At 38.8% G+C, this 16,800-nt stretch overlaps 1 protein-coding gene and 1 pseudogene across 1 annotated transcript; both read left to right on the top strand.

The window, feature by feature from the left end:
• Positions 1-844: 844 nt before the first annotated feature.
• On the top strand, positions 845-2,153 carry LOC134704429 (cytochrome b-like). Its single transcript, XM_063563560.1, is given in 1 exon segment — positions 845-2,153. A coding segment is annotated over 1 exon segment (1,308 nt). The 3' UTR covers position 2,153.
• Positions 2,154-11,963: 9,810 nt separating this feature from the next.
• On the top strand, positions 11,964-13,293 carry LOC134704427 (NADH-ubiquinone oxidoreductase chain 5-like; annotated as a pseudogene).
• The last annotated feature ends 3,507 nt before the right edge of the window (positions 13,294-16,800 follow it).

Here is a 16,800-nt window from a genome sequence, read left to right as displayed (position 1 = left end):
AGGAAGGGGGCCCCCATGCTGAGGGTGGCTATGTTCCTTTAGAAGAACAAATAGCTGTTGTGGAGCCTGAAGTCCCAGCTAATGTCTGTCAGCCAGTCGAGCAGAGAAATGTGGTTGTAAGTGAAGAAGACAGTGTTCCTGATGTTAGTAAAGACGGGGTCAGTAGTTATTAATGCTCATAGTTAAAGTTTATTGGTGTATTAATAGTTATAATTTATTAAAATAATCCATAAGATAAGCAAAATTACAGTTAATTCGTTTATTGTTAGGCTGTTATGGTCTATTTAAAAACTGGTCAATACGGGTCTCCTTACACCTAATTAACTTGGTTTTAGTGTATGCTTGAAAGGCTACAAAGCCTTTGCGGGGAGTAAGCATTCTTCAGGACCACATGAGATTCAACCTAATTATTGGCAGAGAAAGTGGTGAATTTGACCCTTAAATTCTAAGTTACTTGGGCTCTATAGCTAATTGTAAGCTGTAGGATAATGGGGATTTGAGACGTTTATTTCCTCATTTACCCCAGCTCTGGTTGCTCATGTGGTTTTCGGTTCGAAAACGAGGCGTGTATCTTAAAAATAAAAAAATTTTTGAAGCGTAAGTTGTTGGTCGCTTTAAGTCTAATTAAAAATAAAGTAAAAATGGAGCAAAAACAAAGTTGGACACTTAACACTTTGGGTGTCTTCAGAGGTGTAAAAAGGGGGGTCCAAGCTTATGTGTACTCATAAAAAAATGCGGTGTGCGGGGGGTTTGTGCCTGTATATATAACAAAAATTCATGAGGTGGCCGAGGAAGAGGTGGTGAGCTGTAAACTCATAAACAAGGTGTAGGCCTTTCTTATGAGATGGTTGGTAACAATACTGTGAATAATATTAACACGCCTAAGAGGGTTGGTCCGTGACGAAGTACTAATAAGTTGGTGAAGATTATGAATGACAGGTTCTATGATTTGCCTTGTCCTGTAAACTTAAACGCTTGGTGAAGGTTTGGCTCTATACTAGGCTTGTGCCTAATTATCCAACTTCTAAGGGGTCTTTTATTGTCAACTCATTATACTGCTCATGAAGACATGGCATTCGATTCTGTAGTACATATTATGCGTAATGTGGAAAAAGGATGAATGTTGCGTAATATTCATGCAAATGGGTCCTCTATGTTTTTTATCTGTATTTATGCGCACATTGCTCGTGGGCTGTATTATGGGTCTTATTTAGATAAGACAGTGTGGTATTTTGGGGTGCATTTGTTTTTGTTAACTATGGCGGAGGCTTTCCTCGGTTACACTTTGCCTTGGGGGCAAATGTCATATTGGGGGGCTACTGTTATTACTAATATACTTAGAGTGATCCCCGTAGTAGGAGAGAGTATGCTCCGCTATGTATGAGGGGGTTGGACCGTGTGTAATGCAACTCTAAAGCGGTTTTATACTTTACACTTTCTCTTACCGTTTGTGATAGTGGCGGTTGTTTTTTTACACCTGTTTTTTTTACATGAGAAAGGGAGTAATAACCCTTTGGGTATTGAAAGAGGTACTATGTGTGTGCCCTTCCACCCCTTCTATACTATTAAAGATCTTTTTGGTTATGTTTGCTTTAGGTTCTTTTTTATATATTTAGTGTGTGTGGATCCTGAGCTGTTAGGGAATCATTTAAACTATTGGCCTGCTAATCCTATAAAAACGCCAATCCATGTTCAGCCTGAGTGGTATTTTATGTTTGCTTATGCAATCCTTCGTTCAATTCCTCATAAAGCGGGGGGGGTATATGTTATGTTTTTGTCGATTGTAGTATTATACCTAATTCCTAGTCTTCACAGAGGTAAGTATCGAAGTTTATGTTTTTACCCGTTTAATCAAGTAGTGTTTTGAGTGTTGGTTGGTAGGTTTATTAGGTTAACATGGATTGGTGCTCGCCCAGTGCGGGAGCCTTATATCATTTTGGGGCAGTGTCTTTCAGTCATTTATTTCTCTAGGTTGTTATTAAACCCTCTTTCTTTGTGGGTGTGGGACAAGCTGCTTGAATACCCTAAATTCTGTAGGAGTCGTCCTGTAGACCTGAAATGGTTTAAGTTTTTAGCTTATTTCAAGTTATTAAAATTAGTAAATCGCGAAAGTAGCGCACGTGAGTGGGCTAATAAGTGTAGAAAAATATAAATATGTCTTTTTACGGGAGTCGATATTTTGGTGATATTGTCCATGGGGAACTAGGGAAAGACCTGTTCCGGTACCATGGTTTTGTGATGATAGTAGCAGTGGCTGTGTTGGTCTTTGTTATATATATAGGATGCGTAATCCTTCTTACTAAATTTTCTTATCGCCATTTCTTGAACCGTCAACGATTAGAATTTTGATGGACTATTGTGCCAATGTTGATGTTAGTAGGGTTGTGGTTTCCTTCTATAATTAACCTATATTATATAGAAGAAGTAAAACGGCCCCGGTGAAATTTTAAGGCGATTGGGAAACAATGGTACTGATCTTACGAATTTTGTCGCAATTTAGACACTCCAAGCTCTAGAGAAAGCGCTGAAAGAATTTCGTGTTATACAATTGATTCTTACATAGAAGACCAGCAGGAGACATTTAGAAAAGGAGGGTATCGTTTGTTGGATGTTGATAACCGGATGGTGGCTCCAGCAGATGTGCAAATAACTGCTTTTGTAAGAAGGTCTGATGTGCTCCATTCGTTTGCACTCCCTAAGTTACTAATTAAAGTAGATGCCATCCCAGGTCGAATTAATCGGCTTCCTATAAAAGCTTCCCAGTGTAGAATTATTTACGGGCAGTGTTCTGAAATTTGCGGGGTTAACCATAGATTTATACCGATTGTGATTGAGTTTATTCCTGAGAAATATTTTGTCATATGGTTGGAAGCTCTTAACTAAAATAAAAAATAAGCTAAAGCTTTTAAGAAGCGTTAAACTTTTAATTTAATGAACTTGTACAATGGGCAAGTAGCTTTTAGTGATAAGGTGGTCTAATATTAGGATATAGGGCTCATGCCCCTAAGGCGCCGTGAGTAGTGGCTCTTATCTTTGTGAGAGCTGGCAGAGCTAATGCGTTTGATTTAGGATCAATTCATAAGTATATATACTTGCTTTCATGGCACAAGCTGGCAGACCTAATGCATACGATTTAAGCTCGTCTTATAAGATATACTCTTGTTTGTGTGTGAATTACAAAGCTAAGCCCAGTCTCATTATGGTTAGTGTCGAGTGTCTATTTAAGACTCTAAGGAGAGTAGCTGTTTTCTTTGGAGCCTCTATCCTATTAAGCCTTTGTCAAGTGTCAGCGGACTCTTTTACTCCCTTGGGGTCGACTAAGGCTGCACTGGTGGACTGAGTAGGCGTGGTTGTTGGTGTTATCCCTTTTGTAGGGGTGCTTCTCGCTGTGGGCTTCTATACTTTGTTGGAACGTAAAATTTTGGCTATCATTATAATCCGAAAGGGTCCATCCAAGGTGAGTTATATAGGGATCTTGCAGCCTTTTAGTGACGCAGGTAAGTTGTTATGTAAAGAGTTTATTGTGCCTACACGTGCTAACGTAGGGCCCTTCATTTTGGCTCCTGCACTAATATTAACTATCAGTTTACTTGGATGGCTTTTATACCCGTATAAGTCGGCTGAAGTGTTTTATGTTTTCGGGGTGATTCTGTTTATAGTTATTACTAGAGTCAGGGTTTACGGGGTAATAATATCCGGATGGGCTTCTAACTCTAAATACTCTTTGCTAGGTGCAGTTCGTGCGATGGCGCAAAGAATTTCTTATGAGATCCCTATAGGATTTATCTTCTTTTGTGTGGTGCTGTGCTCGGGTGTGTTTATGTTTCAAGAAATTAGGGTGTTCCAACAAAGGTCCTTTTTTTTCTTTTTTCCTTTGTGCGTAGTTATAGTTGTCTGAATGCTGTGTATGCTAGCTGAAACTAATCGGGCGCCATTTGATTTTGTGGAAGGAGAGTCGGAATTAGTGTCAGGATACAACGTGGAGTACAGCGGAGGGGGGTTTGCAGTTATATTTATTGCGGAGTACTCTAGTATTCTTCTCAGAAGGGTTATAAGGGCGGCGATATTTTTCGGGGGAAATGAAGCGTTGATCGGGGTCTTTATGATGGCTTTTGCGGTCTTCTTTGTGGTTATTCGTGCTTCTTTACCTCGTTTACGTTATGATAAGTTAATGAGTTTGTGTTGGACTGTTCTTCTATGTGTCATACTTATGGCTAGTGTGTGTGTAGTAGTTCTAGTTAGGGTGTATGTAAGATAATATAAACTAGTATAATTCATTTACACTGAATGTGTCAGATAAAGTCTGTCTTACTTATGGTTAAAAGGTTGGCAATTAGACTTATTGCATTGATTATTATAAAAAACCTAAATATGAGTGTCATTGGGTTAAGCGTTCTAACTATTCTAAGTATGGGCGCCACAAGAGTCGCGATAGGGGGGGTAGAGTTGAACGGGTTGTACACCACAGACTTTGTAATAGGGTTAATGGTTACACTAACTCTATTTGTAGCAATTCTTTCCTACCTAAGGAGGGTTAAGATCCACCGGAAAGCAAGATTTAATTTAATAATTATCAGAATCAGCCTAATTTTAGTGATAAGATTCAGGGTGAGGAGGTTCTTTCTTTTTTTTTTTTTTTTTGAAAGTGTGCTAGCCCCTCTGTTGTTATTAATTGTAGGCTGAGGCTATCAGCCAGAGCGTTTACAGGCAGGGGGGTATATAGTAATCTATACGGTGTTCGGATCTCTTTTTTTCTTATGGGGGGTAAGAGAACTCTATATTAGAGGGTTGAGGAGGAGGATAAGTTCTGTGGTAAGGCTAGTAAAAAAAAGGGCGAGTGAATGAGATTGTGATGGCTATACATTCTAGGGTTTCTTATCAAGCTACCAATATATCCATTTCACCTGTGACTACCTAAGGCTCACGTAGAGGCCCCAGTAGCCGGTTCGATGCTATTGGCCGGGGTGGTACTAAAATTAGGAGGGTACGGGCTGCTTCGATTTATAATAGTTATACAAATAAGGCTTAGAAGCGTTTTTTTTGTGCTGCTACTAGTGGTGAACTTGGCAGGAGGTGTCTACGCAGGATTAGCGTGTGTACGGCAAGTGGACCTAAAATGTTTGGTAGCATATTCCTCTGTAGCGCATATGAGGCTTGTGCTATTAGGAGTGCTTAGCAACACGGTATTAGGGGTAGTGGGGGCCATTATTATTATGATCGGGCATGGGTTGTGTTCATCAGGTTTGTTCAGGTATGTGAATGCTATCTATAAGATGAGGCACTCGCGTCTGCTAGTAATAAATAAAGGGGGCTTGTTAGTCTGCCCAAGTCTAGTCTTAATGTGTTTCCTGTTAAGATCAAGCAACATAGCAGCCCCTCCTAGTCTAAACTTATTTGGGGAAATCCTCGTTTTCGGCGTGGGAGGGTGAATAAGTGGAGTGTTCCTGCTTATCCTGGGTCTGATAAGCTTTATTAGGGCATGTTTTAGACTATACCTATATGGAAGTTGTTGTCACGGGAAGGGGGTGTCACACAGGGAGTCCTTAAACTTGAGAAGAGTTTGTGATGTTTTTGTTCTGGCGGCTCATTGGATACCGCTGAACTTTATGTTTATGTTTATACCCTAAACAATGAATCGTAATCCTTATTCTCGTTACTATGTACCAGGTCCAAGTCCGTGGCCCTTTTTTGTGGCTATCTCGGCAAACGGAATAGCGGTAGGGTTAATTTTGTGACTGCATCGAACTCCCAGATTTCTATTAATAGGAATGAGGTTGGGGTGTATACTATTGAGAACTTTTAGATGATGGCGAGACTTAATTCGTGAGGGAGATATTGGGTTTCATACTCGCTTCGTAATCAAGAGATTTCGTGATGGAGTTGCCCTTTTTATTCTGTCTGAAGTAATGTTCTTCTTTTCTTTTTTTTGGACTTTCTTCCATAATGCCTTAAGACCCTCGTGTGAACTAGGGATGCGATGACCCCCTCCAGGGATCCGCACGCCAAACCCGTCGTCGACAAGGCTGTTCGAGACAGGTCTTTTAATTAGGAGGGGGTTATTCGTAACTCAAGCCCATAAGAGAATGCGTTTGAAGGATTATGATGTTGGGCCATTTATTGGCCTAGTGGTAACAATTTTATGTGGGACTGTGTTCTTCCTAGTGCAACTTCGAGAATACTACTGAAACTCATACACTATTGCAGATAGGGTGTATGGAAGAGTGTTTTATTTACTAACTGGGTTTCATGGAATGCACGTAGTTGTGGGGACTCTTTGACTAATGGTGAGGTTAGTCCGACTATGGCGTGGGGAGTTTTCCAGTCAACGGCACTTTGGTTTTGAGGCTTGCATTTGGTACTGACACTTCGTAGATGTGGTATGGGTAGCATTATGATGTTTAGTATATGTGTGGTTTGGAGGATGGTTATACATGTGGTGGTTCAAAATATGAGACGGGGACGTCTATACGTTTAAGTACCCAGACGCAAAGCCTTCGTGGTATGCGTACATTCAAGAAGAGCATGCTCCGTCCTGATATAAGATTCCTGACCATTTAAAAGGTTAAAAATAGGAGTCATACAGACTAGTTAAACAGTTTTGATTTGAAATCAAGTACCAAAAAGCGATTCCAAGCGCTTACTAGTCTGAGTAAAGTAGTCTAATTAAGGACAGAAGACCTATGATTTTCAAGTGTTATAAGTAACCTTTACTTGAAATGGTAAGCTTTGTGGTAAGACCTATAAAATTAGTGAGATTAGGGGTAATATTGATCGGGACAATTCTTAGGGTTAGAAGAGAAGAGATAGTAGGGGTGTGACTCGGTTTAGAGCTAAATCTGTATGGATTTCTTGTAATTATAAACCCTGATGGTCACTATAGTCCTGAGCCCTGTGTAAAATATTTTGTGGTACAAAGAACGGGGTCAATTCTGATACTAGTGGGTTTTGTAACCTTGATAGAGCAGCACGTAGTGAGAGGGCTGGTGATAAGGGGGGCGGGTACAGTGTTAAAATCTGGCGTTTTCCCGCTACATTCGTGGGTCCCTTCAATTATTAAGAACAGCAGATGGTTAGCAAGAGGGTTAATATTAACTTGGCAAAAAGTCGCCCCCCTTGTCTTTTTATCAATAATTATACCCTCTAAGGGGTTGTGAGTAGTAATTGTATTGATAGCTGGAATTGGGGCAGTAGGGGGCCTTAACCAGAATTCAGTACGAGTAATAAGCGCGTACTCGTCGTTTGTGCATACATCATGAATGCTGTTAGGGCTCACATGGTCAAGAGTAGTCTTTGTAGGGTATTTTGCAGTTTACTCGCTGTCGGTAGGGCTGTTTTTTTATGGGTGCTCAATAATAAACAAAACAAGAATGGGCGGTCAGATTAGTAGAGCCGCGAGGGGTATAGGGTTACTGATACTGATGGGGATGCCTCCTTTCCTTGGCTTTCTAGCGAAAGTATTGGTGTTTCTAATGAGAGGAAGGGCTGTAATCGTGGCTTGTATTATAGGTTCAGTAATCAGGCTAAAATTCTACATTGACTTTTTTTATAGGATAGTAATAAAAAGGTTAGTAGACAAAAACAAAGCAGAATTCAAGATTATGTGGAGGATAGTGATCGGGGCTAACCTAGCAGGGGGGGCATTGATCTTGGTGAGATTTATTTAGAAACTGCTTTTAGGCCAGGGGCGTTTTGATTTCGGCTCAAAAAGAGTGGGTAAAACCACAAAAGTATGATAAAAAGGTAATTTAAAATAAAATATTTTGTTTCAAACATAACTATAGGTAGTTGTTACCTCCTTTTTGTAGAATGGTACTTTAAAAAAAAGGATTGGTTTGCATCTAATTATTAAGCCTAGGTTTTCATTCTTAAGTGAGGAAGTTAATTAACATAATAGGGCTGCTAACTTTGTTATAAATGGCTTGTACCATTTTTCCTTATAAAAAAGTAGTTTAATTTAAGAACGATAGGTTGTGGGGCTATTAGTGGTGTCAACCCTTTTTTAGCTAGATATAGTTTAAAATAAAATATTGGCTTTGGGAGCTAAAGACACTTCCATAAGTTTTCTAGAAGAATGGTTATGGGGTTAAGAGTTGCGTTTGTCTGCATTGTGTCTTTTTTGTTTACGGGGTTATTTATGCTACTAAGGGAAAAGCGGGGTCTAGACCGAGAAAAGTGCAGTCCATATGAGTGTGGATTTGAGCCTATTGGAAGAGCTCGGAGGCCCTTTTCTATCCGATTCTTTCTAGTAGCAGTTTTGTTCGTCGTGTTTGATGTAGAGGTAGTGCTGTTAATACCTTTTGCCTACATGTTCTTTTACGGTAAGAGAGTGTTAGGGATTTTGTCCTCAAGGGGTTTCCTTCTTATCTTGTTTGGGGGTCTCTACCACGAATATCGTGAGGGGTCTTTGGAATGAGTAGGTTAATACTAGAAGTGGCATTTATGCGAAACGAATTTTGATGAGAGGTGATTGTAAGAGGCTTACTTTTGCTGTTGGAAGTGTATTGTGTGTACCTGTGGTTTTCACGTCGAGAGTGCTTCTTAAGGAAGTATGGGACCAATGAAAGTTCTCAAGGATCTAATAGAAGGTTTGAAAAGGCATATCTTACTATAGCGTATAGGGAAAAAAATATTAAGAGGCTAAAATCTAGTGCGGCTCTAAGGGCTAATAAGGCTAGATGATTGGCTTCTAAGTAAGGATAAATAAAATGATAAAAATACTAAAAAAGGAAGAAGTAGGGGGTTATGGAGAAGTGGAGTCCTGGTGACGTCGATGGCTGTGATCAACAAATCACAAAGATATTGGAACCCTTTATCTGTATAGCGGAGTCTGAGGAGGGTTGTTTGGAGCAAGGTTGAGGTTAATGATCCGAATGCAACTGGGGCATCCTGGAGCAGTGTTCTTAAAAAGAGATTGATTCTATAATGTGGTGGTTACAACGCATGCCTTAATAATAATTTTTTTTGCTGTGATACCTATCTTAATTGGAGCTTTCGGTAATTGGTTGATTCCTCTGCTAGTAGGAGGTAAAGATATAATTTACCCGCGAATAAACAACTTAAGTTATTGACTATCTCCTAATGCACTATATTTACTAATACTGTCCTTTAGAACGGATAAAGGAGTTGGTGCTGGATGAACTATTTACCCCCCTTTATCTGTGTACCCCTATCATAGGGGCCCTAGGATGGATGTTCTTATTGTGTCACTACATCTAGCTGGGCTCAGCTCTCTAGTGGGGGCTATTAACTTTGCTAGGACCAATAAAAATATGCCAGTGTTAGAAATGAAAGGAGAACGAGCGGAGCTTTATGTTTTAAGGATTAGAGTTACTGCAGTTCTTTTAATTATTTCAATTCCGGTTCTAGGAGGGGGCATCACAATAATCTTGTTTGACCGAAACTTTAACACAACTTTTTTCGATCCCGCAGGAGGGGGGGACCCCGTTTTGTTCCAACATTTGTTTTGATTTTTTGGGCATCCGGAAGTGTATATTCTTATTCTACCTGCCTTTGGTGTGATATCAAAAGTAATTATGCATTGCTCTGGAAAAGAAGCGGTTTTTGGTCTAATTGGGATAGTATACGCAATAATCGGAATTGGAGGGTTAGGGTGTATGGTGTGGGCTCACCACATGTTTACCGTAGGTCTTAATGTTGATACTCGAGGCTATTTTTCTACCGCAACTATAGTAATCGCTGTTCCAACAGGGGTGAAAGTATTCAGATGACTGGCAACTATAGCAGGAAGAAAATTCAAAATAAAGCCTGCCGCCTACTGAAGTACTGGGTTTCTGTTTTTATTCACCGTGGGAGGGCTAACAGGGGTCTTACTGTCTAGGGCTTCTATGGATGTGTCTCTACACGACACATATTATGTGGTGGCTCATTTCCATTATGTGCTAAGAATAGGGGCGGTGTTTGGGGTGTTCTGTGGTCTTAACCATTGGTTGCCAAATTTTGTTGGAGTATGCTTTAATAAGAAATGGAGGAAAGCCCATTTTATAGCAATATTTTTTGGGGTAAATACTACCTTCTTTCCTCAGCATTTCTTAGGCCTAAGAGGAATGCCTCGACGGTATATAGACTACGCTGATATTTATGCTCACTGACATTGGGTGTCTTCTTATGGGTCCGCTGTGTCTTTTGGGTCTCTAATATATTTTAAGTTCCTTCTATGAGAGGCTCTAGTAAGCCAGCGAGGGGTTGTATTTAGTGGGGGTTTATGTGGTGAAATAGACTGAGCAGGTACCCGAGACCTTTATCCAGGAAGGAAGCATGTTTATAGCCAATTGCCATTTGTGTGAACTAACCCTTATAACACGTGTATCACTTATATTTATAAGAAATCGCGTAATCAATAATTTAAAGTCATGTTAATAGATGTTTTTTCTAGATTTGATGCTCACAGCTATAACTTAATTTGGTTGTCTATGCCGTTATGGTTGCTGTCTTCTATAGTGCCAATAACCGTGCTATTTAGAGACGTGTACACTAAGGGTAGAAGTACGAGCTCTTTTCGGAGTTTGGTGCTATCCTTTACTTATTCGATGATTCGATTGAACGGAAAGGGACTAAAGCTATCTGGGTTTCCTCTAGTAATAAGGGGTCTGTTCATGATAATTCTGATACTAAATCTGTCTGGAAACTTTCCATTCTTTTTCCCTGTAAGAGGGCAGTTTGTGTTCGGGTTCTCCTTTGCTTTGTCTATTTGAACTTGTTTAGTTTTATCTAGTCTTTTATGCAGATTTGAGCAGGGGTTGATGAGTCTCGTTCCAACAGGTTGCCCGTTAATCCTTGTGCCTTTTATAGTAGTGGTTGAGCTAATTAGTGGCATACTTCGCCCTTTAACATTAGTTTTACGTCTGACACTAAATCTGGGAGCTGGTAAAGTAATTCTAACTATATGCAGGAGAGAGTTAGTAGTTAGCTGGTTAAATAGCAGAAGGCTGCTTACAGGAGTTGGGGGTATTAAAGGGTTAATAATGGGCGGAGGTGTTTTTGGAGCCGCTGAAGTTGCAATCGCGTGTATTCAGTGTTATATTTTTTGTGTCTTATTGTGTCTCTATACGGAGGATCATAGAAGGTAGGTAGTTTTAAAAGCTTTGCTGAAGCGACGGCCTTGTAAGTCGTAGAAAACTATGTGTTTTAAAGCTATGATTTGAATAAAATTCCTAGGAGTTTTCTTAATAAGTATAGGCTGTTTTGTAATCTTCCGTATAAACAAACACCTTTTGTGTTTATTTGTAGGGCTTGAAATAATAAGACTAGGCTTATTGTTTGTAACCCATGTGTTTCTAATAAATCAGTTTTGGTTAATTTTACTAATTCTATGTTTAGCTGTTTGCGAAGCCAGAATTTGCTTGGCCCTTCTGGTTATGGTGATGCGACTATGCGGAGACGATTTGATGTCAAGGTTACTAAGAGATGGCTCGTAAAAATAGTATCATACAATTAAAAAGTAACTTAGGGTTACTTTTACTGATTCTGATTGGATACTTATTTATTCTTAGAGGGAGGACCTTTGGAAAAGCTTATTTATTGGAAGTTACTGTTTGAGAGAGTAATTGTCTCTCATTTAGCTTCAGAGTTCTACTAGATAGCGTAAGAATAGTCTTTGTTGGGACGGTTTTGGTAATTAGAGGAAGTGTAGCAACCTACTGCAAGTGGTATATAGCTGGAGAGCCATACTACAAGCGGTTTATGGGATTAGTATGGTTGTTTGTGCTGTCTATAGTGTTTATAATCTTAGTTCCTAATTTAGTAATACTTTTAATTGGTTGAGACGGGCTAGGGCTCACCTCATTCCTATTAGTGGCTTATTACCAGAACAATAAGAGGTTATCTGCGGCTATGTTGACAGCTTTGACTAATCGAATTGGGGATGTTTTTGTACTTTTTAGAGTTTCTATTTTTTTAAGAGAAGGGGGGTGGTTAATTTATATATACCACCCAGTGCAGACATGGGTTAATTTAGGGTTTGTGGTAGTTCTTGCAGGTATAACTAAAAGCGCACAAATGCCGTTTTGCGCATGGCTACCTGCTGCCATGGCGGCACCCACACCGGTCTCCTCTTTGGTGCATTCTTCGACATTGGTGACAGCTGGGGTTTATTTGATTCTTCGCTCTTTTTATATTATCAGAGCTAATCCCTTTGTGACTCAAATACTTATAGTCTTAAGACTATTTACTCTAATATTAGCGGGGTCAAGGGCTGTTTGCGTTTGACCTAAAAAAGGTAATCGCACTCTCGACTTTGAGGCAGTTAAGGTTAATAATATTCTCGATTTCAATCCTTCTTCCGTCTGTAGCTTTTTTTCATTTAGTAACCCATGCGGTATTTAAAGCTTTGTTGTTTCTAGGCGCAGGGGGTGTTATTCATAGAAACCAAAGAATCCAAGATATCCGGGGGTTAAGAAGCTTGTGGCAAGGATTACCGGTAAGAATGGGTGCAATAACGGTTGCAATTGTGTCCTTGAGAGGGGCCCCGTTTATAAGAGGGTTTTTCTCTAAAGACCTAATAATTGAGCTAAGAATGATAGACAGAAGAATAACTTATGGGTGCTATTTATTAGAGCTAACAGGTTTAATCTTCACTTCTTTTTATAGGGCACGGATTGTATTTAGAGTAATACTTGGGTCTAATTACGTTAATAGCAGAAGTTTGCGGATTAATGAGCACTTAAATATACAAACTCCTTTTCTTAGCCTGTATATTGGGGCTATTATCTTAGGAGGGGTATTAGGGAGGAAAATAGAGAGGTTTGGGTTTGTAGTAGTTCTTGAGAAATATGAGAGAGTCAGAGTATTTCTTATTCCCTTTGTAGGGTTAATTTTGTGATGAGGAGTGCTTAGAAAATTAGGGTCTAAGCCTTGGTCGTCAGCCAAACTATTAAGATTCTTTTTGAGAATGTGGCTCATAGAGAGGCTAACCTCCCACCCCAGAAAAATGGCCTTCTTTAAGGGGTCCAGGATGGTAGCTCAAAGTCTGGATCAAGGTTGACTAGAGCTATTGGGCCCTCAAGGTGCCCATAAGGGACTAGGTCAACTCAGCTGTTTGAATGAAATTGTTCAGAAAAATTATTTTACCTACCAGCTGGTAGTATGAGGGCTGGTGGTAGCGGGGGGCGTAAGCTTAATTATGTTTATATAATGAGAGTTATAGTCATATGTGTAATTTTGATGGCTGTGTTTTCGATTGTCTTAATTGCCAAGCAACCTATTTCTTTAGGGCTAGTGCTATTGAGGGGGTCTATAATTGCATGTGTGGAGGTTGCACTGGAGGTTAGAAGGTTGTTAGGGTTCTTATTGTTCCTAACTTACGTTAGGGGTGTAATAGTCCTGTTCTTGTATGTTTTAAGGATCTACCCCAATGAAGTGTATCGTTTTAATCTAGAGTTTATGGTTCTCGTCAGAAGGTGTTGTGCCAGAGCGGTCCTTATGGGTCTTATGAATTACGAGTACAGAGAAAGTAGAGAGGGTCTTTGTTTCTAAGTTTCATGGCTGAAAGAAGCGGGTTAAGGTTATATATCCTAATAGCTGGTGTGTTACTGTTTGTAATATTAGTGGTGTCGTATTTGTGCATAAAACCATGGTGCCTTTACGAAGAGTAAAATAAACCTAAAATAGAAGATACAGTAGCTTAATTAAAGCGTCTCATTGAAAATGAGGAAGATGGATACTTTAGTACCTTGTGTCAAATCTGTAGGAGGGTTTGATTATGGCCCTAAATTTATGGGCAAAATGCTTCTCATGATTCTAAATGCGGGCTTGAACAAATTAAGTGCAAGTTCAACATCAGTGGGGAAAATTGGTTAATAAAGGAAACTTTAACCCAGCTTTTTGACAAATTCGGGGTCAATTGATGAATGCCAGCAGCCGCGGTTAGATTCAGTTCGAATATAAATTTAAGCGGATTGGTTAGAGTCAATGTTGTGTTATAAAACTATAAAAAAACTATAGGTGCAGTGTAATGTTAACGGTTTTTTGTGGTTATATTCCTAAAGTTTTAGTGAGCTTCTAACGAATCTATGAAGTGAAACCAGGATTAGATACCCTGTTATCCATAGTTTAAAACAAAAGTTCCTCTTAACTAAACATTTGGTTGTCAAAGAGAAATAAATAGGCGGTGTCTGAGATAGAAAACAGGGGGATCCTGGGTGTTAAAGGATAACCCACCTACATTTGAGCCTTGTCTTATTAGTGCGTGTGTATGGTTGTTTACTCTAATATGGTGAGTGTCCGGGTAAAATTTTTGGTTATTACTGAAGCTAACTCTTATTTTACTTGCTGAGTTCGGTAAGGTAAGTTACTTTTAGTTAGGTGCAGCTACTAGAATTGGCTATATGCCCATGTAGCACAACTTCAAAATAATTCAGGATTGACATGCAGCTTATGACAAGGTTAATCTGGGATACAGATGTAACTTAAGCAATAATTCAAAGATTGAGCTACTAAAAGGTAGCTCAACTAAGTAGACAAATAAGATAAGAAAACTTGCCTTTGAAGAAGGACTTGTAAGTAAGGGTTAAAAATAAAATTACCCTGAATACAATCAGATGAGTACTAATCGCCCGTCGCTCGCGGGGAAACCTGTGAAAAGTCGTAACAAGGTAGCAGTAACGGAAGTTGCTGCTAGGCTATAATATGCATATATAGTAAATAATATTATATTTGCCTTCCAAGCAAAAGTTCTAATGAAATTAGTGTATGCTGGCCAAATAGTTTAAGCTAAAACGTTGAGCTGTTAATTCAAAATCGCAGTAATTTGCTTTGGCTTGCTTAAGTAGTTTAGGGAAAACATAAGATTTTCATTCTTAAGTCAGATAGTATTTCTCTTAAGTTGTGCTTAGTAGTTAATGTTAATATAACTGAGAACTGCAAATTCTCCATAGTCTAGTTAGGCCTAAGCTTAGTGCCACGTGGGGGATGATCCAGTTGCTTTGATGAAGCAAGTTCAAAAGTAGTTTTTTGGCACTTAGAACTTCGAAGCGTTATAAAGAAAAATTGTAGTAAGTAGGGCTTTGATTCCTAAAGAAAAAGTTAATCTTCTTCTTCATAAATAAGTTAAAAGTAGTTAATATATAACTTAGAATTGTCAGTTCTAGATTCCTCTTACTGAGGCTTTTTATAATTTATCTTTTTTAAAGAGACGTGCATAATTGTTTTGTGAAAAGTGCACTTGAATTAAAATAGTATAAATAAATTTTAGTACCTTTTGCATAAGGGTTTTTCAAGACAAGTTTAAGAATTTAATTTTCCCGAATAAAAGAGAGTTATTTTTTTGAGTTAAGAAATCGTGGCAGAGATTTAATTAAACTAAAGAATAGCGGCTAGATACTATTCGCGCTTTTAGATATCTGGTTGGCTTAAAAGATGTGTAAGCATTTTCCTTAACTATTTAAGGGGTAAAATTTTTTGGGTTAAGCTGAAAAATACTAAAATTGATGTTAAAAAAAAATTGGGTTTCTATAGGCTTTAAACTGGCTATTAGATATTAGTGTATTTTAACTAAAACCAGATGGGGAAAAAAGATTAATTGGGTTATTCATTTACTTTAAAATAAGCCTATGGTTGTAGGACCAGTGACTATGATAAAAACGAGTAAAAATATTATTTATTGGTATTACTATTTTGTTTTACCTTAAAAAACTAAAGGCTAAATAAAAGTTTTTAAACGAATTCGGCAAACTAAACTTCTCGACTGTTTAACAAAAACATTTCCTTTTGATGTAAGTAAAAGGTAGTCCCTGCCCAGTGCAACTAGAGTAATGTTTGTTGTAAACGGCGGCGTTAACGTGAGCGTCCTAAGGTAGCGCGATAATTTGCCTTTCAATTGAAGGATGGTATGAAAGGGTTAACGAAGAAGGTGCTGTGTCTGAAAATTTAATTTAAACTAACTTTAAGGTGAAGAGGCCTTTATGTAAAAGAAGGACGACAAGACCCTATGAAGCTTTATCTTAATTGGAGTTTTTGGCTCTTATACGATTTTGATGGGAGATCAGTGAAAATAAGTCTTTCACTATTATATAAATCTAACTCGTATTTCCTAACTTTATATGTGTGGCTAGCTACTCTAGGGATAACAGCGCAATTTCTCCCGAAAGATGGTATTGGAGGGGAAGATTGCGACCTCGATGTTGGCTTTAGATATCCTAGAGGCGTAGAAGCTTCTAATGGTGGGTCTGTTCGCCCTTTAAAATCTAACATGAGCTGAGTTCAGAACGGCGTGAGCTAGTTCAGTTTCTATCCTCTTTTAAAAATGAGCTAATTTTGTACGAAAGGACTTTTTCGCTAAAGCAACGCTTTGCCCTGGCTCTGTCATTGCTTAAATAATGCTACGCAATAAACTGATTAGTTTATAAAAAGGGTTGCCTTTTATGAAGCTGAAGGCCAATTAGTGGCGGTAGGGCGTGTCGTTGGTTCTTGTTAAAATTAGTATTGCTATTTTATTAAAAAATAGGGTTAAAACGGGTTGCAAATTAGGTAAAAAATAAAACAGTCTATTAATGCAGCCAAAAAGCAGCAATCACCCACCTAAAGAATAAAACAAGGGTTCTAAAAAGGCGGTGTGTAATGGATTTGTGCTAGTAACAGACAAAAAAAAACCAAACACTGTGGAAACCCTTAAGAATGAGGTTTTATAGTGTACCGCATTTCCTGTTACCGGCCGGTACAGTGACCGCAAGGCCTGTTCTCCTGTCCTTTTACACGGAAACCCTGTTGCTGATGCATGTAAAAAGCCCTTAGTTAAGATAACTTATAAGTCAAAGTAAAACTTAATTTTACTTGACATTGTGTATT

This window comes from Mytilus trossulus, unplaced genomic scaffold, assembly GCF_036588685.1.
Source record: "Mytilus trossulus isolate FHL-02 unplaced genomic scaffold, PNRI_Mtr1.1.1.hap1 h1tg001405l__unscaffolded, whole genome shotgun sequence".
Taxonomy (NCBI): domain Eukaryota; kingdom Metazoa; phylum Mollusca; class Bivalvia; order Mytilida; family Mytilidae; genus Mytilus; species Mytilus trossulus.
This window is presented reverse-complemented; position numbering and strand designations above follow the sequence as displayed.